Genomic DNA, 23,708 nt, shown 5'->3' on the forward strand with positions numbered 1-23,708 from the left:
TGAAATCAACCCTCTAAAACCTGAAATGTATAGACTAAGTTTTTATTTAATATACCAATAATATAAAACAGCACCAAATTTTTCATAAGGTAGACAAATGGTCAACAAATTGCATCAATTTATTCATTACAATTTGGTAATGAATAAAATTCATTATAAAGCAATAAGGTTCCTAGACTGGTGCTGTTGCAGTCATGTTTGATGAGTCTGAAAATAAATGGAAGTGGTATGTTGTAGTTCAGTGCAGAGACCATCCAGTAGGCTGACTAAGCTGCAAGTGACAACCAGTTTCATTAGTAGCATTAATGTTCTGTGTCATGAATTTGCAATGGAGCAATGAACGAATATCACATTTTGCTTAATGCTGAGAAAACCTGCAACAGAAACGTAAGAAATGCTAAAATCTTTTTATGGTGATGAAACGTTAAGTCGTACAGTGCATCAGAATGTTATAAGCAGTTCAAAGATGGATGTGAGGATGTTTGCGATGTCCCAAGAAGTGGGCATCTGTCAACCTCTTGAAACAAGGGCAGAGTTGCAAAGGTTTGAGATACTGTGGCAAGAGATTGTTGTTTGACCCTCAGAATGAGGGCTGATGAGTTGAATATGAATAATGAGATGATTTGTCAAATTCTGCGTAAAGATTTAAGGAAAAGGAAAGGCTGTTCAAATTTGTGTCACACAGCCTTATGAATGAGAAGAAGCAATGAAGAGTGTCATCATATGAAGACTTTATCCAGACTTTTCAAAACAATCCTAATTTCCTTGACTACTGCTGAAGATGAGTGTTGAGTGTTTCAGTATGACCCAGAGCAGAAGCATCAGAGCACGCAGTGGACTTCAAAGCACCACCAGAAGGTCCAAAAAGCTTCATTTACAAAATTCCTGAATCAAGACAATGCTTTCATGTTTTTTGACAAACAGGGTGTGATTTACAAGAAATTTGTACCTGAATGGAGGGAAGGGGAAGAGAGAGTCAATCCTGAGTTCTACATACAAGTGCTTCAAAGACTACTGAAGTGCATTTCCCAGGCAAGGGTGCTAATTCTAGAGAAAGGCAACTCGTTTTTGTTCCACGACAATGTCTCCACCCATTCTGCACTTGTTGTGAAGGAATGACTGATGAAACAAGACACTGTGCAGATAAATCATGTACCCTACTCTCTTGATGTAGCACCAGCGAACTTCTTTCCCAAGGTAAAAATTGCCCCCAAAACAAAGAAACTTCAGGCTGTTGAGGACATAAAGAAAAACATAACCGCTAAACTTAACATCACCTCTTTGGATACCTTCGCTGACTTTCTTCAGAAACCTTTAGAATTGTGTAATAAGTGCATTCAATCAGGTGGTGATTGAATACAACTTTGAATAAAAATAAAGCATTTTTGAGCTCCTCCACTTTGTGTTCTTTTTAATGCAACATTCTGAGAATTTTGTCACATCTTGTACATAAATATTAGCTTTGTAACCTGCCTGGCACAACTAAGGATTAATAGGAATACACTGATAACATAGCGCAGTAAAAAAATGCACTGCTCGACAAAATTAACAGAATAAAATATTTTTCATGAATATTTTATTACGAACAGCGTGGCTGAAGGCAAATATTTGATATAATAGGCATCCTGGCATGCAAATTCCGGGTATCCAATAGAACCAGCCACCTTACAGATCCACACATTATACAAATTATTCATGCCTATAAGACCACTGGTTGTGACCACATCACTTCATTCCCATTTTTTGGCTTGCTCAGTATGATAGTCACATCTCCAGTAATCACGATAGCAACTCATCGTCGTTTAGATGATTCTTTGAGTTTGTTGTTGTTTGTTATTTGGTTTTTAGGAGCATTAGCAACTAAGGCCATATTGCTCCGGGGATATGCGGTAGTCATTCCCTGACCTTTCTGCATCCTCCGTATTTGGTGGTCACGGGCTCGAACCCCGGTCTGATCAAGAAGCGTGTGCTACGCACTGCTGCTCCTGCCCACCTAGAGAATCAGGTGCCTCCTGGCTACGAAGGCACCTGATTCTTTGAGATAGAGGGGTATTGGACAACTTGAAGCTGGGCAGTTGCAGGCATCACGTTGGCTTAATGTGTCATGCAGTGTCATCTTGGCACTATGGAAGCAGTTTCAGGAGACAGCAACCATTACAAGAAGAGTTGGCCAAGGTCGCCCGAGGGTTATGTCAACCAGAACAGACTGCTATCTGGCTCTAACAGCAAGACAGAACCCTACAATGTCCTGTCATCAATCATCTTTTGAGATTGCTATGGCTACAGGTGAAAACATTTCCAAATGGACTGGGTTAAGAAGGCTCAATTCAAGTGGACTCTACACAGGGAAGCCAGTAGTTTGTAACCCATTTACCCCAAACCACCACAGAGCTCGTCAAAACTGGTGCCGTGAACATGCGACTTGGAGCTCTAACAAACAGGGTACAGTTCTGTTCTCTGATGAGTCCCATTTTAGCCTACAAACAGATTCCAGACGTTATTTCATCTGGAGACAATAAGTAATGCAGTACCGACAACACCAATCCCTCCAACATCAGAAAAAGGGACACCTATGGCAGAGGAGTGTTTTTGTGTGGGGCAGAATAATGATCAATGGCTGCACCTGCTTCATGTTTTTGATAGGAATACTGTAACTGTGCAGAGGTACCAAGAACAGATTCTCGAACTCTATGTGCAAATTTTTAGGGGTATGGTTGGCCCAGATTTTCTTTTCGTGCACTACGATGCCACTGCACATAGAGCTCAAGTGGTGGAAGAATATCTTGAAACTGAAGATATCCAATTACTGCCATGGCCAGCACGATCGGCAGACTTAAATCTGACAACATGTGTGGGACACCCTTAGCTGTAGCACTGCACACTGACAGCCAACTCAGTCACTTGGTGAGCTAAGGTCTGCACTGGTGGAAGAATGGGATATTTTTCCACAGAATCTTATAGACACCCTTATATTCACTGCTGTCATGCCTGTTTAGCTGTTGGAGGGAACCATGCGCCATACTGATGTCATGTGATCATAATTTTGAGCATTTTGTATCAATGTCTGTAATGTGACCTTTTTTGTTAATTCTTATACAACTCCTATAAATGTCTCTTATACCTGTCTGAAGTTTTTCACTGTCTCCTCATTTCATCATTATTCTATGATACACCACCATACCAAATTTTGTTCAGCTTCAGTGCAAGCTGAATGAGTTATACAATATTTTCTATGTACTGTTAATTTTGTCAAGCAGTTAGCAAAAAAAATAAATAAATAAAATAAAAGAGAGTATATTGGATTTTATAACTATATTGCAGAGGGTTTTCAGTGTATACATTTTATACACATACTGATCAGTAGCTACCTTGTTCACTACCTTGAAACGTTCCTCATTAATGGTTGCTGATTATTTTTGTACTAATGTTTTGACCTATGGACAATTGTACACAAAAGTCCACAAAAATATAAACCATTACTTGACATAAAAGTTAATGAGAGATCCATATTCACTAACATCATAGCCCTGTTTTTCACCTAGTCTTTTTATTTTATACATTAATAACCTTATTCTACTTAATACAAATAGTATCACTGCTTTCCTATGACAATATACCCTATCCCATTCTTATTTGATGAATCTTGCAAAAAATAAATAAAATGTTCAGTATTCTCTATTCTCCTTAACTGTTGAGCCTCAAGACTATTCACCAGTGGAAAAAAATATTTTTTTTTCACTGGTGAAACATAGGTGAAAAGAAAAAATATTTTTCTTTTCACCTATGTTTACACTTAATAATACCAACATTTCTAGAAAAAGTGAAATTTTTCTATTTAGAATAATTTTAACTTGTTCTGATACATTTTCACATCAATAGCTGTCTCAATATTAAAATAGCAACACTTCTCTTTTAAAACCAGCCTTATTTTCATTCTGAAGAACTGTTAACTTTGTAAACAGTGTATCAGTGATAGCCAAAGTACAGAGCATAAGTGTCACTTGTGGCATGCTAATATGTTTCTTGTAGAACAGTATGTGAGGACCTGTGAAGTGTTTTTTTTTTTTTTTGTATTTATTATTATTTATTTATAATTCTCTCCTTTTCTCTGAGCACTTGTGTCTAACTTTTAATTGCCTTATGCACAAAAAGAAACACTGAAATAGTTGCAAAAACCATCAGCAGTCACATACCACAGGCAAAAACATCTTTAAGCAGCTATAAGGAATGCATCAGGGTAAAAAGCCAAAAATACAAAATTTAATTTGTCTATATAGTAATGTCTGGAGTACTGTAAATAAATTAAAGAAATTTGAGATTTTAATGGTCGACCAATGTTGATATAATAGGACTGATGGAGATATGATTCCATCCAGAGATAGGGGACGAAGAATTTCATTATGGTGAGTACAGCATTTTCAAGAGAAACAGGGAGGGCTGAAGGGAAGTGGGAGTCATACTTTTTATAAAAAAGCTCCATGAAAGTGAACAGACTGTGCCTAGAGTCAGCATGGTACAAGATGACTTGCAGTAAAGGGAAGACAGTTGGAGTACATTACAAATCAAATGATTCTGGAGAGTATGACAAAATTCTCTTCAGGCAACTTTAATGGACAGTCAAGTGTAATGGTCTTGTTATGGTGACTTCATCCTACCTCTTTATAGATTGGAAATCATGGAATGGCAATGGCATATAGATGACTGTTATTTATTCCAACAAAAAACAAGTCATAAAAGTACATATCTAATATCCTCAACTTGGTTCTCATCAAGGATCCGAACTGCATCCAAAATTTGATAGTGCAGAAACCAATAGTGGGTAGTGATCACAATGTTACAAAATGGGTAATGTCCAAAGAGGTCAATGTGGTCAAAGGAAAAGATAAGTAAAAGGAAGACATTCTGGATTAAAGTATTTCTTTAGCTCTATTAACAGGAGAGACAACTATATTCTGTTAAATACAAGTTCATTATGAGAAGCATTAAAAGGTGATTTCTTCTGGAAGCTAGAAATGCATTTGTTCCAGCAGAGAAGTTCCGCAAAATAAAGGTAGTTACAAAATGTTTCAAGATCCTGATTTACATGAGTGTTATAAATGTACAAGTAACAAAACTACTGATGGGGTAAAACAGACAAAAGCTGAATGCAAAAGATCACTAGCAAAGAGAATTAAAAATGGAGACAAAGGATTCTTTTGATACATGAATACAAAAGGAAAGGGAGTGAATCAGATATATCCCCCCACCCACTTGATCAAACTACAAAAATTATAGGAACAGGAGAAGTGTCAGACAAGGGAACAGGTACTTTGCAATCTTTACAGCTGAAAGACCATTTAGACGTTGAGGAAACAGTGACAATGTTATTTTGGTTTTTAGGAGCATTAGCAACTAAGGCCATATTGCTCCGGGGATATGCGGTGGTCATTCCCTGACCTTTCTGCATCCTCCTTATTTGGTGATCATGGGCTCGAACCTCGGTCTAATCAAGAAGTGTGTGCTATGCACTGCTGCTCCTGCCTACCTGGCTACGGAGGCGCCGAAACAGTGACAAGGAGTCAAACTGCTGTAAATTAAATGACATAGCAATCTCAGAGAAGAGATTGCTGTATCACTTCAATACTTTTTCTATGGGAAAAGCTACTAAAGTTCAACAAAGGCAAGACTCCATGAGGGGCCAGTATACATCCTATTATACTTAAAAAAAAAAAAAAACTAGGGCTGCATGTAGGTTAATAAGATCATCACATGACTCTAGGATGATCCCCTGGACTGGAAATCCTATTAATCCCTCCAGTCCACAAAACAGGCCAAAATATGTAATGGGCAACTATGAGGGCATTTGACTTCAGTGGTGGATAAGATCATGGATACCATACAGGACCACCTAGATAAGATTGATATTCTTAATGGATCACAGCATGGGTTCATATAATGGAAGTCTTGCCTGACCAATCTAGTTAGATATCATGACAAAGTCATAAGACAGCTGGATACAAAGAAATAGCTCTGACATTATTTTCCTTGACTTCAGCAGAGCCTTTATACAGCTCCCCTTGAGAGGCTATTATATGAACTGCAACAAATTGGCATTACTAATAAAATCCTTCATTTGATCAAGGGCTGACTAAAGGGCAGAAGACAGTAGTAATAAATGGATATTCCTCAGGGTGAACTAATGTAGCATGTAGTCCCTCTGGGATCAGTATCTGAGCAGGTTCTGTTTCTCATCTTCATTAACGATATTGATGAGAGAGAGTGAAGGGGAAGTTGTCAAATTTTGCTGATGATCTAAAGGTAAGAAGGATAGTTAATGACTAAAACCAAGCTATTTTGTTACAAAATTTTTTAGATCAGTTGCAGATAAGGTCTAAAAAAACACAATTGAAGTTCAGTGCTAGGGTACAGAAATCAAGAAGTTACTTATAATCTGTATGGGTGGGTTCAGGACAAAAAAGACTTAATGGTTATAGTACAATCAGATATGAAATTTCTGACACCATGTGCCTTCCTACCCATATATTTGCACATAGTGCAAATGCATGGGTATAAAGGCTCATGGTGTCCTGTATAACATTTAGAGGATATTTACAAGTAGGATAAACGCTGTCCTACTTGTCTGGAGATCACATTTGAAGAAAGACACTGCTTCCAGGGGGTTCAAAAGAAGATCCAGATTGGTGAGGGCCACTAATTGATGTCTGTATAATAAATGGCTTGGAAGATGTGGGCTTGGCAACTAGACATATTAGGGTGAACCTGATTAGAGAGAACCAGGAAGTATATAAGGCACTAAAGGGAATCAGCAAAATGAATGAAGGAAGTATATTTTCACTTAATAAATAACAAATATTAAATTTTGAGTCAATGTGTTATAGATCATCAGAATAAATTACCTGCCATGTAGTCAAGGCAGAGAGTACGGTAAAGTTCAAATTAACTTTTTATTGATGGAGATACTATGAGTGTTTGGGAAATTTTTCCTTTTTTTTTATTTCTCTTTTTGGCAGATGCAGAAAAAGTATGCTTCCTTCATTTTGCCATTCTAATACTAATATTTTTTGGATTGCTATAGAGATTATGAAAAGACAAAACAAAGGTAGTTGTTTATGCTTTTGATGGCTATGTAATCAGAATTCCTTAAACAGATACAGTCACTTAAGAACTAGAAAAAATAAAGAGATTGATATAAGATTATTAAATAAATGATAGGGATGCAGAAAGGGTGGTAACTCTAGTAATGCAAATAATCTCCAACATTGGAGTGGTCCTTAGAGTAGTCCAAGTTAGTAACCAAGAAAACAGGACTGTAAATTGGGATATGGTGTCAAAATCATTAACCATATCACATTCGAAATGTGGTTAATGGCCATCTTAAAACTTTATTAAATCAGACCCATACAGTTTGCTCTCCAATATCATACTGTACAATGGTATGCTTAGAACACTGGACAGATAATGAGAACCAATTTGCAAGTTAATCACAGTCAGTGTGGATAATGCCACAGCTTGATACAGAAAGTGTGGATAATGCTACAGTTTGATACAGAAAGTGTGTACAGTCAGTTTTGCTATAACATGTATTTTAGCAACACGAATGACATATTAGGGAACAATGAGAGTATAGTACGATTTTTGCATTGGCTCATGTGTGATTTCATCTCCGAGTAATACCAGGTGAACAAAAATGCTGGCACAAAGCTGAACACAGTGAGCTGCGCAGCAATACATAAAAGTTTACAAAGTTTAAAAAATATCAAATGTCAAATGTGTGTGAGAGTTATATTTCCCATTTACTGCAGTTTTATTGGTTGGAGACACTGTTGTCATTCGCTGTATTCACAAGATAACAGTGATATTGTAGGCTGACTCACGTTTTCAGAAGCTCACATATTTCTGTTCAAACAGAAATTTCGTGAGGCAGGAGAGCATGAGCGGAGGAGCACATTTCTGGAGGTCACTACCAGAAAACAATAAAAACAATCTGCAGTTCCCGGTTTATTGGGCTTTTCTGTTAATACAATCTAATTAAACATGGGCAGCAAACTCGATTTTATTGCATTTGCAATAATACCGATAACTGGAATTGTGTGAATTTTTACGTTATTATGGTGAAATGTGTTTCCCTTTCCATCAAATCTTTAATCACATAAAAAAAATAAATAAATAAATTTTCAGAATTTTCTCTTTATTCCTATTTTATAAGCTTCATACTTTTTATCCCGTATCTCACTTGTGCAGTTTGTGCATGCTATGTTTGTCGTTACTGATTGCTTATCTTTTTTACAGTTTTAAATTTTACAATAAAAAACAAAAAAGTCAGTGAACAGAAATATCAATTAGTATGATAGTATGTATAGATTACAGTGCTATATTTACTGTAATATTTATTAATTTATTAGAAATTTAAGATGTTTAAACCTGTTTTAGCAATTTTATTGGGTTTATAACTTTTTTTAGTGTTTTACTTACCAGACTGAACATTTTTTTTGAGTGCACTGCCCCTATCCCCATAAGACTTGTTGTTTTTAATGCACGAAATACCATAATGCGGAGGTTTTTAGGAACACATGTACCGCGTTATAGCAGAACTGACTGTATATGTTCCTTCCTCATTAATGAAGTAGTAATAACACAGTTCAGGGGTTGGCAACCTTTTTTGAGTGAAGAGCCTTTTTTTGATCTAATTAAAAAAAAGAGAGAATCCAAAGAGCCACACCTCAGCTCAAGCTTTGAGTTTTTTAAGAAATGGAATAGAGTGAGAAGGTGTTTTATTAGAAAAACATATATATTTTGAAATATTATTTATTAATACTGAAAAAAATGTAACAAACATCCAATTAGGTACGAATTAATGTGACTTTTGCTGCTGAACTTCTTGGGCAAGTCTCAACATCAGGTGAGTATGCCGTAATTTTCATCTGTAAACATGCTAAGACTTGCATTGTTCATACAGCTTCTTGATTTATTTTTAATATAGTTCATGTTTGAAAATATTTGCTCACAGAAATTCGTCAAACCAAAACTGAGAGAAGTCCAAACGCAAATATTTTCATATTTATATACGTTTCCGGTAGGTACTCCATGCATCAAACACAATTTGGTCTTGCTTTTTCAACTCATCTATCACCGTCCATTTGTGTAGAATTACAAGGGCAGCCTTCTGCCACTTCAAATCCTCAATTTCAGTTTTAAGGCATTTTAGTCTTGCACTCCACATGTCCTTGATTTTTAAATCCTCTAACTCCATTTCAAATTGGGCTTCATGTGGGCTAAAAGTTAAAGAGCAGTAGTTATATGCTCAAGGAGCAGCATGCAGCTCGTGAGCCACAGATAGCTGACCCCTGACATAGTTTAACACATTTGCTGCCACCCAAATGTGAGAGAATCCATTCAATGTGCCATAATTTTCAGAATGTTGAAAAAATCAACAATCTGACATCCCCAGCATTCCAAAAATTTATACATAATGGTTGAAAATTAAAAGTTTGGAATTCAATGCAAAAAGCAAACACTTACTTTTGTGCTGAGTGGTAAATCAAAACAAATCTAAAAATTTTATAAAAAGTTCTTTCATGTACATAAACTAACATCAACATAAGCAAGAACAAACAAAACTGTGTGGCCAAGGCAATAAACAAAAGCCCAGGGTTACTGAAAATTGTTAAAATCTATGTTGTTTGTTTGTTGTTTGGTTTTTAGGAGTATTAGCAACTTAGGCCATATTGCTCCGGGGATATGCGGTGGTCATTCCCTGACCTTTCTGCATCCTCCGTATTTGGTGGTCATGGGCTCGAACCCCGGTCTAATCAAGAAGCGTGTGCTACGCACTGCTGCTCCTGCCCACCTGGCTACAGAGACGCCATTCAATCTATGTGCCAATACTGAGTAGTTGTTACAGCACTTGGGTGCATAATGAACTCAGATATGCATTACAGGACATCATTCCTAGTGCCATGTTTTATGCTTATAAGCATAAAGACAATGAATGTGTTAATTACCTAATAAGATTTAGGAGTTCCTTCGGGGATTATAAATTATCTTCCAGTATAAAGGATAGTACACATTAAAAAAAAAAATTACACAAACAATGTGAAATGTATGACAAAACAGTATAAAATCTAACCTTGTAAATTTCTTCCTGTTCTTTTACTGTTGCTGTGGTAGCTCGAATAATCCAATATTCAATTATTTCCATCCATTTAATAATTATTTGTATTATTACAATATATTCTTGTTCTAATTTAGATAATGAGCTATGATCTTTATCCTTTTCATAAGATGCAAGAAGATGTCGAAGTTCTACAATACTGATTTTCAATTGTTCAGCTAAATTATTTGTTTCCACATTCTCAGTTAAAAGTCCTTTAATGAAATATGTTGTCCAGGCTCTCATCTATAATTTAAAAAAAATTAAATAAATAAGGATACATATATATGTCTAATGAAAATGTTAATTTTGGCACCAAATAAGATTTAATATTACAACAGGATAGAATCCAATAAAATATTAAAAGCCAATAAGAGCAGTCATGTGCACCAGAAAATATGGTAACACAGTCAATCCACAATGTAGACTGAAAATAATATGTTTCAATAAAAAAATGTCATCTCACAAATCTAGGGACAATAACGAACAACAAATTAAAATTCAATTCACCCTCAGAATAATCATGCACAAAGGCAACAAGGATACCACATTACTACATAATGCTAAACAATAAAAAAAATAAAAAATTTGGTACAGGTTATGCGATTCATTCAATATACAAGGTAAATAATAAATAAATATATTGTTGTCTCAATAACCTTCCCTCCTTTAAAACCTAAGCAAAACTTTAATATATAAGGTGGGGCATATATTTATAGATGAGGATTATAAGAAATCACTTCACAATGCTACATTTATATTTTATGATAGAGAGAGAGAGAGAGAGAGAGAGAGAGAGAGAGAGAGAGAGAGAGAGAGAGAGAGAGAGAGAGAGTCTTTATTGCAATAACCTTCCATTGTAACTGGTTAAAAGGTTAAATAGTGTTGCACTTTCCCATCACGGCCAAAAGACCAAAAGATTAGGGGTTTACAGATAAACCCAGGTTTACTGGTTTAAGCTACCAGTTGCTAAAACTGCTCTCTGTACACTTTTAGGCATCTATAAGCCAAGTTAAAATAAACTGAAAAACTGCAGTGTTATTTTTTCTTTGACACCTTCAACGATCTAGGCTTTGTGTGACATTAAAACTAATTCACCATTCTTGTCAACAGTTATATTCTGATCCATTTTAATCTTTTAGCTAAAACAAACAAAATAAATAATATAATCATATACAGCAGGAGTGGCCAACAGGTCGATTGCGGCTTTAATTTTGGTCGATCACGATGAATTTTAAATATATACAGCGTCTCTCAAAAATATTGGTACAAATGTTTAGGGGAGGTAGGTAACATCTAAAGGAATGTGAGTCGCATAGGAACCCATAACTGGAAATGTCACCGTGTCGGTACACGGAGCTGTTCATCAGTTTGCGAGAGGGAAAATTTCTGGTTTACTCATTCAAGCAGTAGTCGCCGCATGAAGAGCATGCATCCATATACGAACTGTGAGCTGGCAGACATGCACCTAGTGTATGGATTAGCAGAGGGCAATGGACAAGCCGCTCAACGAATTTATGGAGAACGCTTCCCAGACAGACATGTACCGGACCACCATTTTTTGTGCGTGCGCATCAAAATTTGTGCGATTATGGGTCATTTAGAGGTAACAGGAGTAGTGCGGGCAGACCATGTTCAATGCGAAATCTCGCCATGGAAGAAAGTGTGTTGAATGCCGTCCAGAATAATCCTATTACCAGCACACGTGCCGTTGCCTCTGCCTTAGGAGTGTCTCATTGCATTGTACAGCGTTGTTCTGTGGGAGGCCTTCGCAATAAATGTGTGGGCAGGTATGGTCGGTGACCATACCTCCCCCATACATTTATTGCGAAGTTGGCCCATACCTGTTACCATCCCACACGAACTCCGCTAAATATCGGATCTTTCTTGAACAAGTTCTACCAGGGTTACTTGACGATGTTCCAACAAATGTGAGACGCGACATTTGGTTTCAACATGACGGGGCGCCTGCTCATTATGGAAGATGTGTTCGTGACCATTTGAACAGGCGTTTTGGGCGTCGATGCATTGGCCTTGGACCCGTTGCCTGGCCCCCATGCTCACCTGATTTATCGATCCTTGATTTCTTTCTGTGGGGGGCCTCCTCAAATCTATCGTGTATGAATCGCCTGTGGAGACGGAAATGGATCTCGTGGCGAGACTCATCTGCGCTGCTGCTACTGTCAAAGAAACTCCAGGTGTGTTCAACTGTGTCCGCCAATCCATGCTGCGTCAGTGTCACGAATGCATCGCATCTCATGGTGGAACCTTCGAGCATCTGAATGTAACATCACGAAATGCATCCATCTCGTACTCCATTGTTAATATTATGTCAAATAAATGTTTGCCACTAATTACTGTCTTGTGTCATTTCTGCTTCTTGTGCCTCTGCTAATACTTTCCCATGACATTTCCGGTTATGGGTTCCTATGCGATTCACATGCCTTTAGATGTTACCTACCTCCCCTAAACGTTTGTACTAATATTTTTGAGACACCCTGTATAAAAAGTAGATTAGTCAAAATCTAAATGTTATTATTATGCGCCCCACTGCATATGCTTATTACAAATCCGTTGAACCACTTGACTACTCTTGCTGCCGTGCAGTCGCTAGGCTTGTCTAGTGAAAATTCACGCAGTTATGTTGTGGAGAGCAGTGTATGTGTCGAATTCTTATTTAGCTTACTTAATATTAATAACAGGACAGTACTTATACGTTAATTTGATATCCTTTGATTTAAAATGGATACTACAAAAAAAAGAGTAAAACGTATCATTTTCATCAAGAGTAGGAACTAGAATACTTTTTTTGTAATGATAAAAGAAAAATGTTGTTGTTGTTTGATTTTCAATGCTTCTGTGGTTATATCCAAAAAAGGAAATTTAGAAAGGCACTTCAACGCACTCCATGGTAAATACCAATAGGATTTTCCACCTAATAGTGACCTTAAAAAATATAAAATTACCACTATTTAAGCTCATATCAGTAACAACAGATGGAGCTAAAGCAATGATGGGACATCTTAACGGATTCGTCGCATTGTGCCAAAAAGAAGATGAATTCCCAGATTTTTTGAGTTACCACTGTATCATCCACCAACAAGTGTTAGGTGGACCAGGCTAGCCGGGTGGGTACAGGGCCTGCCTGGCAACCCAAAGGTCGCGGGTTTGAATCCCGTCTCAGGCTTGGATCAAAGTAGAAAATGCAAAAATCTGGGAGGTTCATTATGGCCACAGAAGCCGATGTGTAAACTAAAAAAAAAAAAAAAAAAGTGTTAGCCAGCAAAAGATTAAATATTAAAAGTGTTATGGACATATCTTTCAAAATCGTGAATTCCATCAGAAGACAATCTCTTCATAGGAGACTTTTCAAAATGAAAATGAACCAGATCTGATAGTATACACAGATGTGAGGTGGATGAGTCGGAGTAAGTTTCTACAGAGATTTAGAAATTTGCTGAATGACATTAAAAAAATTGTTGATCAAAGGGTGATGATTATGAGCAACTACAAGATATGGAGTGGTTGTGTGATCTGGCTTTTTTGGCAGATTTTACCAGTAAATTAAGTGATCTGAATTTGGAATTACAAGGAAAAAATAAAAATGTGGGTGACATGATTAGTAGTATTTCTGCATATAGATATCAATTTTTGGCAACGACTAAGGATTTCAAAGAAAAAAAAAATTCAATCATTTTGCAAATATGCAAGGTCATTTGCAAAAATATCCCATTTTTAAATTTAATAGTGAGAAATATGTTTCTGAAATTGAGAAAGTTGTGGATGATTTTGAAACCAGATTCAGTGATTTTAAAACAATTGAAGGCATCGTTCAATATATTTAATGTCGACTTAGATACGACACAAATTGCAGAAAATATTACTTGAAAATGAAATTATTACATTGCAAAACAATATCTTCCTAAAAGCCAGATCATCAAAAAAGGACTTTTTGAAATATGTTTGCCGAGAAAAGTACCCAAATGTAAAAAATGCAGTGAACTTCCTGTTTTGGTTCCACATATTTATGTGAATCGGCCTTTTCGTATTTGAAACAAAGAAAGACGAAGAATTGCTCTACTCTTACAGACTTGCATACAGAAGATTCTTTACGGTTGGCCTTATCGCAGTATATTCCCGATTTTGAAAGCTAGGCAGATGACACAAAGACACAAATTTCGTATAAATTAAAATTTTAAATACGCATGAATTTAAAATAAAAAATTCTTAAATGTATTTAATTTTAAAATTTATAAACAACATATTTCAATATGTGTTGATTAACTTTTTTAACCATGTGCAATGAAATTCTTGAGATGGTATAAAATTCCTTGCCAAAATTGCTAAGTGTGCTCTCTTCTAATTATAAATTGTTGCACCAGAATTTGAACCTAAGAACTATAGGGAGAAGTCTGATTATGTTGATCACAAGAAAACCGAGGCCAGAATCGACTGCTAAAATTAAAAGAATATGCAATTATGTCTGTTAAAATAAATCAGTATTTTATACATTACTGGCTAGATTATGCAAAATTGGCATATTTTGTAAAATGTAACTCCCTCTATATTTAATAACTATGATGTGATGTGAAACTATCATGGTGATTTTCGAAATCTATGCATAAAAATTAGTTAAAAACAGCATTTAAGTTCTTTGAGGTAAAAATTGTGTTGGCTAGTGTACTTTACACCTCTGCCCTCTGGTCATTCTCATTCAAAATCTTAGCAAAAAGGTTCTTTCAAGTGACTATCAGATAGTAAGGTAGCAAAATATCATAGCAGGAAACTCTCTTTTACTGAAGAACTTAGCTCAATAATAGCTTAGAACTTAATATCCTCGACAGCAAAAAAGTTTTAAGATTCAGTAGGTGACGATCTTTCAAAGTATGGTAAGTGTAACTTAGTTAAGGTTGGTTTCCAGACAAAATAAGCTATGTATAGTTTGATTAATTTGTCTGAATTAATCGATATTAATAAAGATTAATTCAGTACTCCACTCTGTCTGAGAAGACAGGGTAAAATAAAACAGAGAGCAAGCTATAAATGTCATTAGCATTAGCAAGGGCACATGATGCAAGAAAGCAAGCTTATATAGCATCAGCCAATAAAAAAAAAAAACACACCATCTCCCTTCTCATTTCAGCCATTCACTCGCTCCAAATGTTTGTCCAGTTCTGTCTTGAATCTGTTTAAGCTATCAACTTCTACAATGACAGATGGAAGCTTGTTCCAGCAATCAACCACCCACTGGCTAATGGCAAACTTCCGCACATCTATCCTACAACTGTCTTTCCTCAATTTGAATTTATGCGCTATCAGGCAATTATTCTGAGCAAGAGCATTGAGCATGCTCAAACCATTCAAAGCTTTATACACCTCAATCAGATCACCTGATTGAGGTGATCTGATATACCTTCATCAATGATATTGATGAAGGTATATCAGGCCAGGTTTAGTGTCGAAATTTGCAGATGATACAAAGGTTGGCAGGGTTGTTAATGACAGTAATGGCAGTGTGCTACTGCAACAGGATCTAGATAATTTAGGCAGATGAGCTAAGAAGTGGCAACTGAAGTTTAACCTTGACAAATGCAAAGTACTGTATATGGGTAGAAGTAACCCCAGAGAAACGTACCAACTGTGTGGTACTACACTTAAGGTGGTAGAAAATGAAAAAGACCTGGGAGTAATTGTGCAGTCAGATATGAAGTTTTCTGAGCAATGCAACAGGCTACCAGGGCAGGTCATGGGGTTTTTTCAATGATATATAGGAATTTTGCTAGCAGGGAAAAGGAGGTGATGGTGCCTCTGTATATGGCAATGGTCAGGCCACGCCTTGAGTACTGCATACAGGTCTGGAGGCCTCATTTTAGGAAGGATGTAGATTTGCTTGAGCGTGTACATTGAAGGGCAACAAGATTGGTGAGGGGAATGAAGGGATCCTCTTACCAAGAAAGGCTTAGTTCTGCAAATTGCAGTGGCTGGAGAGAAGGCACCTGCGTGGTGATCTGATTGAGGTGTATAAGGCCTTGAATGGATTGGGCATGCTGAATTCTGATGGGATCCTTCCACTTGTTCAGATTACGAACCTAAGGGGGCATAACTTCAAATTAAGAAAAGACAGATGTAGAATAGATGTGTGGAAATTTGCCTTTAGCCAGCGAGTGGTTAATTGCTGGAACAAACTTCCATCTGTCGTTGTTGATAGGTTAAATAAATGGAAGTTGATAGGTTAAATAAATTTATGGGGGAACTGGACAGGCATTTGGAGGGAATGGTGTAATTTTTTTTGTTTTTGGCTGATGCTGCATAAGCTCTTACACTTGCTTCCTTGCATCACATGCCAATACTACTATCACCTCGCAGGTGCCTAGTAGGTTTTAGCAAACTGTAATTTGCAAAATTTAAGCCTTCCTTCGTAAGAGCACCCCTTTTTTCCATTCACTAACCTTGTTGACCTTCTCTGTACTTGTCCCAACAGCTCTACATCCTTCTTAAAATGAGGCCTCCAGATCTGTATACAATACTCAAGGTGTGGTCTGACCATTGCCTTATACAAGGGGATAATCATCTCCTTATACCTGCCAGAAAAATTCCTGTATATCATTGACAAGACCCCATGAGCTACTCTTGCAGACCGTCTGCATGCTCAGAAAACTCATATGTGCTTGCACAATTACCCCCAGGTGTTTTCACTCTCTACCACTATCAGTGTGCCGACCGGGCTAGCTGGGTGGGTAAAGTGCCTGCCTGGCAACCCAAAGGTTGCGGGTTCAATTCCCGCCTCGGGCTTGGATCAAAGTACTGCAAAAACCTTGGGAGATGCATTATGGCCACAGAAGCCTATGCGCCAACAACTACCCAAAAAAAAAAAAAAAAAAAAACTATCAGTGTAGTACCACACAGTTGATAAGTTACTCTGGGATTACTGCTTCCCATATGCAGTACTTTACATTTGTCAATGTAAAGTACTGCATATGGGAAACCTCTAAGCCAATCTGCTCAACTTTTCTAGATCCTCTTGCAGCAGCGTACTGTCACTAGTGTCATTAACTACCCTGCCAACCTTCGTATCGTCTGCAAACTTGGACGTTAAGCCTGATATTCCATCATCAATATCATTAATGAATGCAGAAAACAACAATGGACCCAACACTGAACCCTGGGGGACTCCACTAATAACATTAGTCCAAGAAGAGCAGTGTCCATTGATTACCACTCTCTGTCTTCTCCCACTCAACCATCCTGTTATCCTTAGCAGCAATTTGCCTTCAATGCCACACTGCTACAATTTGGATTGGTGTCACATTTGCACATTTCCAGTCCATGGGTACCGCCACTGAGTCCAAGGAAGCTCTCATAATTATGGCTAAGGGTTTGCTTACTTCCTTTGCTGCCTCCCTTAATATAACTGGATAGGTTCCATTCACCTCAGGTGCCTTTCTTATGTTTATCTTCAAAAATTTCTCCTCCACTTTACTCTCACTTATTACAAGATTATCTAGCTTACTGCCAGAGTTTAATACACCTCTGGCATTCCCCTCCCTGAATAACTCCTCGTGTGTGAATGTAGATGCAAAATATTCATTTAGTTTGTTAACTACCCGAGAAGGATCATTAACAGTTGAACCATTGATATCAAGTGGGCCAATTTGATTCATCCCCTTCCTTCTAGTGTTTACATAAGTAAAGAACTCTTTGCCATTTTTCTTTGCATCCTTTGCCTGCCTAAGCTCCTTTGTGACTTGGTTACAGACCAGCTTATATCTATCATAGGCTTCTGTGTCACATGTTAATTTTTATGTATTCGATGCATTTTCCTTCTCTGCCACATGTCTAATTAGTTCATCTAACATCCATTTAGGCCTAAATCATGAACAATATTTCTTAGTTGGTATGAAAATTCTAGTTGCTTCCAAGATTATTTCTTTGAATGCTTCCCATTTTGAATTTGCTGTTGGTAACATCATCAGTTGGTCCCACCGTATAGAATTTAAATACTGTCTCAGACCACCATAGTCACCTTTACGAAAGCAAAAACCCTTCCCTTTACCTCTGATGGTAGTTATCTCTTTGAGTAATTCCCACTTCAGGACACAGTGATCACTGCCACCTAGGTTCATTTTTCTGCAGATTCTTAATGCATGAAGAATCACTACTAATAATCAGATCAAGAATATTACTCTAGTTGCCTCCCGAACATGCTGCTGTAGAAAACAATCATCCAATAAATCCAAAAAGCCTTGCTAGTGTGTGTAACCAATCAACATATTCCAGTCAATCTCTGGGAAATTAAAGTCCCCCATTATAAGACATTCTGATTTACTGGCCCACTCTATTTCTCTGCACAATTGCTCATTATACTCATCAGATTCATTAGGCCTATAACACACACCAACTCTCATTTTTCCTTTCCCAGTGTTTATGTCACACCGAACAGACTCAACATTGCATTGTCTACCAACATCAATTGGATGAACTTCCAAATTTTTTTATGTGTTTCTTAACTAACAGCATAACTCCTCACTTCCTGTCCTGTCTATCCCTTCTGTACACATTGTACATCCCAAATTCCAATTCTGCACTGCTTATGTCTGTGTGACACCACGTCTCTGATATCCCAACAATATCTGCCTTTGATGTTTTGACTAGCACTTCAAGCTCATCAAATTTATTAACTATACTCCTAGCATTGGTGTACATACAAGTATACAAGCACCTGTTTCTACTTTTAGTTACCCTAACACAGCCCATGTATTTACTTATTCCACTATGACTCTCAGCAGTCCTGGAAATCCCCATTGCCTTGCTTTCCAGGGTGCTGCTCAATTGCATTTCAATAGAAGCAGTGCAAGAATCACTTTCACCTCAGCTGGCGGCTACTGTTAATCTATTAGTCTGTGTATCCCCCCTCAAGCTAGCTGTTTTCCAACCCACCTAACACTGCCTCGATAGCATCAGCAAATATTCTTGCACCCTTTCTATTTAAGTGTATCCCATCCCTGTAGAAGAAACTACTAGAAGCAGTCTCGCCTGTTAACAGACCAGGCTGAGAAAAATTCTATCCCTTGAGCCTTGCACAATCTCTTCAGGACAAGGCTCTCATTATATATTCCCTCCTATCGTGTCTGCAAGACACGATAGGAATCGCAGACACTTTTAAATTCAACCCTAACTCACGGCTTTTTATCAACATTGACCTGTACTTGTTAAGTAATTCCGCCGGTCTCCAACTCTTAATATCACATAGATGCAAAATATTAATTTAGTTTGTTAGCTACCTGAGCAGGATCTCCACATATGCAAATGCACATGCAGTAGATGAGATTTATAAACCTAAAAGTTTCTATAATAGTAAATTCAGAAACTTGTGTTGGCATGGAACAACTGTTAAAAATGCTTTGGCAACTTATGTTAAAAAATTGCCAAGGCTAGTACTGATATGCAGTTTATGAGAGCCTCTCGCTGCAGAAGGAATAGGAAAGCAAGGCTAAAGGTCTATAAATTTAACTGCCTATGTGAGGATGGAATCTCATAGGCAGTTATTTTTTGGTTGATGCAGCAAAAGCCTAGCTCTTTTTTTCTTATACCATATGGCTATACTAATTGCCATCATCATGTGTTCTGCCAAGGGCTAGTCCAAGCATGCAACTAACTCCTCCACATCTCCCTATCCTCAGCACTCCCCTTGTCATCTCTCCATAACCAACATCCTGTCTTGATTCATCAATCACAGTTTATTTCCACCTCCCTCTGAGCCTCATACTCTCAACTTTTCTCTCCATCACATTCCTTCCTCAATCCCTCACTTCACAACACATGTCCAATCCAGTTTCTCTTCCATCTTCTAATTATTTCAGTCAAACATCTCTTCTCATCACAGACTCTTCTCAAAAATTCCTAATAGTAATGCTAATATAATATAAACATGAAAAAAAAAAAAAAATAAATAAACATATCATCAATTAGAAAATTCCTGACATTTTTATGGGCATTTAGACTGGTATATAATAATTATGCTTGTGCTGAATGCTTCCATTTTTTCAGATACACGTATTTTTTATTCCTTCTAAACAACTTCAAAAGCAAAGAAAATACCTTCTTTTAATAAGTGAAACTTATGCAAGGTATAGTTAATAAGTCAAGATGAACTCTATTACTATTTGATTAAAATCAAATAGTAATAGAGTTCATTTTGAACATTTGAATAATTAATAAATAAATAGAATAAGATCTTATATAAAATATGCAAATCTGTTTCTAACTAATAATTTCTATACCTGATCTTGTTCAAGACATTCTGGAATTCTCTCAGTTAAAGCTCTGTTTGCATTAGAATAATGCAGAACTTTATTAAGATTTTCCATTTCAAATTCCAAAGATGCATAAGAAGGCTCTGTTTTTTCTTTTTCTTGTATTTCCTCTTCTTTTAGGGTATATAATGCTAGTACCTTCTGAAGAGATACTAATAATTGTTCTTGACTTATTATCACATTCTGAGATTGCTGGAAAATATGATAAGATTACTGTCAATTATATATAGTAGAAATTATACACATTTAATGAGAAAAATACATCTTCAGAAACTCTACTTACCTATTTAATTCAAATGAACCAGATATTCATAAAATTATTCAAGAAAATTCAGAAACCCTAAGTCAAAACTGATAAAAATATATAAAAGTACTGATAAAAAGAAAAAAATATAAAATTATTTTCTTGGAAAAATAACATATAATGCATTCAAAAAAATTTTCATTCAGTCCTAATATAACACAACTTTCTTATCAATATTTTATTCATAAGAACCTGAGAAGTACGAAGACATAATCATTGGAAACTTCCTTACCTAACACTCTCCATCTTTATCTGATATAATTAATAAGATGAATTTTGATACAGCAAGGTCCAGTCAACCTCTGACACCCATTTGCCAGTGGCAACTTGAAAGTAAATTGTGGTATGATGACTAGACCTTCATTTTATCAATCAGGAAAGGACAAGACATTTATATACAATAATTCCTGGATTCCGAAAGTGGCTGCTCTCGACTTATCCAAGACTGTTTTACACAACAACCTGAAATCAAACCTCCATTTGGAAGGCACAACCCCTAACTCAATTATTAAATGTTCAAAGATTCACAGTGGCATATACTGTAACAATAATCATAATTAATAGAGGCAAAACATTTTCAATTTTAGAAAAAGATGTGATGTACAGATTTAATTTCCTCAATTAAAGGTTAAATTCAAAAATTTTCTCTGAATGGTAGTTACACTTTCATTCATGCTATATTCTGCTGGTAAGCAAAATCTATGTTTCACTGAAAGATTAAAATTTTCAAGTTTTCTTTGTATTAGAACAATAGATAGAAATAATAAAACAGACCACTTGCTCAGAGAAATACGGATAGAGATTATTCCTTGAAATTGAGAAACATTATAACTAGGAAAACAACCTTGTTAAGGTTGGGTTGTTTCAGATTTGCAACACGTGTATTCAGTCTTCTCAGCTTTCAACCCACATGGTACTAAAGTACAATAGGTAACCTCTTATGCCTTTCATGTCTGGGTTCATTAGAGAAAAAAAAAAAAAGAAACAAAATGGTTATGAAATATTTGGGTACTGTATTTGTAAATTGTATGCTAATATTGATCTGTTCATAAGATAAAACACATTAGGTAATGTATGCAATGCATTGCATTTTGGGTGCGTTTGTTCTTTTTTCTTAAATTAATTCATTTTTTTCTTTTCTATAATTAGAAAAGAAAAAGAAATGAAAAGTATATATATATATATATAATTGATAAAAATAATAGGTTATAGTGATAAAACAGAACGTTTAAAAGAATGAACAAATATATTATAATGGTTTATGGATCAGGGAAACTGCTAATAATAGCAGAAATGCCCAATAATGAAATATAGACAAATATATTAGATAAGTGTAGTACAATGGAAAAAATTAAAAAGTGCGTGAAAAAAACCTATTATGGACATCCTTCCTGATAGCAGAATAATTAATAATAATATACCAGTTATTAATGCTCTAAGTAATGGCAATATCACTCATGTTCAAGCATTTCACTTTAATAGTCTATTCACCAGCATAGACCTAACCAACTTAAAATCCATCATGAATGAAATTTACAATAACTATAAACACATTCAATCTCATAAATCTCTGCATTTCCAATAATTACATATTTGATGGCAAAACTGTATACTTACAAACCAAAGGTATCCCTATGGGTAGCCCCACTAGCTGTGTCTTAGCTAACCTATACTGGTCTGAGACCTCCCTACCCTCAGACAAAGATTTACAGATATATAGATGACTTGTTAGTATTAAACTACTCTACATTTATACAGGACTTTGCTGGTATTTATCTTCCAGAACCTACTCTGGAGAGAACAATGACTAATAACAATGATTATTCAGCTAACTACTTAGACCTGGACATTAATATCAATGGCCCTCAAACTAAAATTAACATATATAATAAAAGAAATGCTTTTACCTTCAATGTAGTCAGCTTCGCCCATTGGCACTCCTATGTTTCAAAAAAAGTGCATTCGAATATAATACTCTCTCAATGCATCAGAATTGCCACTATATGTAATAACAACGATCTCTTTTTAGATAATATCAAATTACTCCAAAATAAACTGCATGCTAATAGTTTTCCCTTCAGCCTTCCTTCACCATCATTTTAGGAAAGCACTGAATATCATGAAATTTAAAAAATTTATTGACAACAATATTGATATTAACAACGTAATTGCTGGTTAATATCTTTTTACATTCAAGCTTGTACATAATGTATAGTCATATATCCCCTAGCCTCTGTTGTGTCTCATGGTGTAGAAAGCTTGTGCCCATGGATTAGCTAACTTCGGGAGTATTATGCTTTGTTTGCCATGTCTTTATTTTTATTTTTGACATTATTCAGTCTCATCTTTGAAAAAACAATACCATTACTGACTTAAACATATGAGGCATATGTCCAGGGACTTACTTTTGGTACAGGTTATGCAACTCCGGACTGCCCGAGCACTACTATATTCCCCTTCTTCCAATTACTTTTTGCTGTTCTTAAAAACTACATCTTATATCTCGTGCGTGATTAGGCTGGCCGAAAACAATATTCGAGATACTATTTTTCAGCTATCGCTCCTTTTTTCTTCTACGGAGGGTTGATTCAGCCTTTTGATAACGATATTGACAGTCCTTTAAAACTACGAAATTCATGCCGCCGCCACCGGTTGTGTTCTATTTGTTTTCCCTGGTCATGGACTGTCGCACAGCATCGCAATTTCCATTGAAGTAAAGCGCGCTGCAAAACTACCAAGTCGATCTTGTTCCATTCCTGCTGGCAGACTTTCCACAAACCTTCAACAGTTCTGGGGCAGTGGTTTCCAAGAGCTCTTTTCAAAGGTCCGAATGCACAAAAATTCATGGGTGCAGCGTCAGGCGATTTAACAGGTATATCTTCAAACGGGATCGAACAAATATCTGTCACCGCTTCCATTCTCTGCAAAAAAGCATGGGTGG

General features: G+C 36.4%; 1 protein-coding gene across 3 annotated transcripts in view; it reads right to left on the minus strand.

The window, feature by feature from the left end:
• The window catches only part of LOC150084856 (muscle-specific protein 300 kDa-like), a 1,257,473-nt gene that overhangs the window by 418,574 nt on the left and 815,191 nt on the right, over window positions 1-23,708 (minus strand). For all 3 annotated transcript variants that reach the window (XM_090376651.1, XM_090376652.1, XM_090376650.1), the window contains 2 exons: window positions 20,431-20,655; window positions 10,127-10,396 (listed from right to left, as the gene is read on the minus strand). In XM_090376651.1, the coding sequence (XP_090232777.1) occupies window positions 10,127-10,396; window positions 20,431-20,655 (495 nt within the window). The remainder of the gene's footprint in view (window positions 1-10,126; window positions 10,397-20,430; window positions 20,656-23,708) is intronic.

Source organism: Mastigoproctus giganteus, chromosome 6 (assembly GCF_048544385.1).
Source record: "Mastigoproctus giganteus isolate SK-2022 chromosome 6, ASM4854438v1, whole genome shotgun sequence".
Lineage (NCBI taxonomy): Eukaryota > Metazoa > Arthropoda > Arachnida > Uropygi > Thelyphonidae > Mastigoproctus > Mastigoproctus giganteus.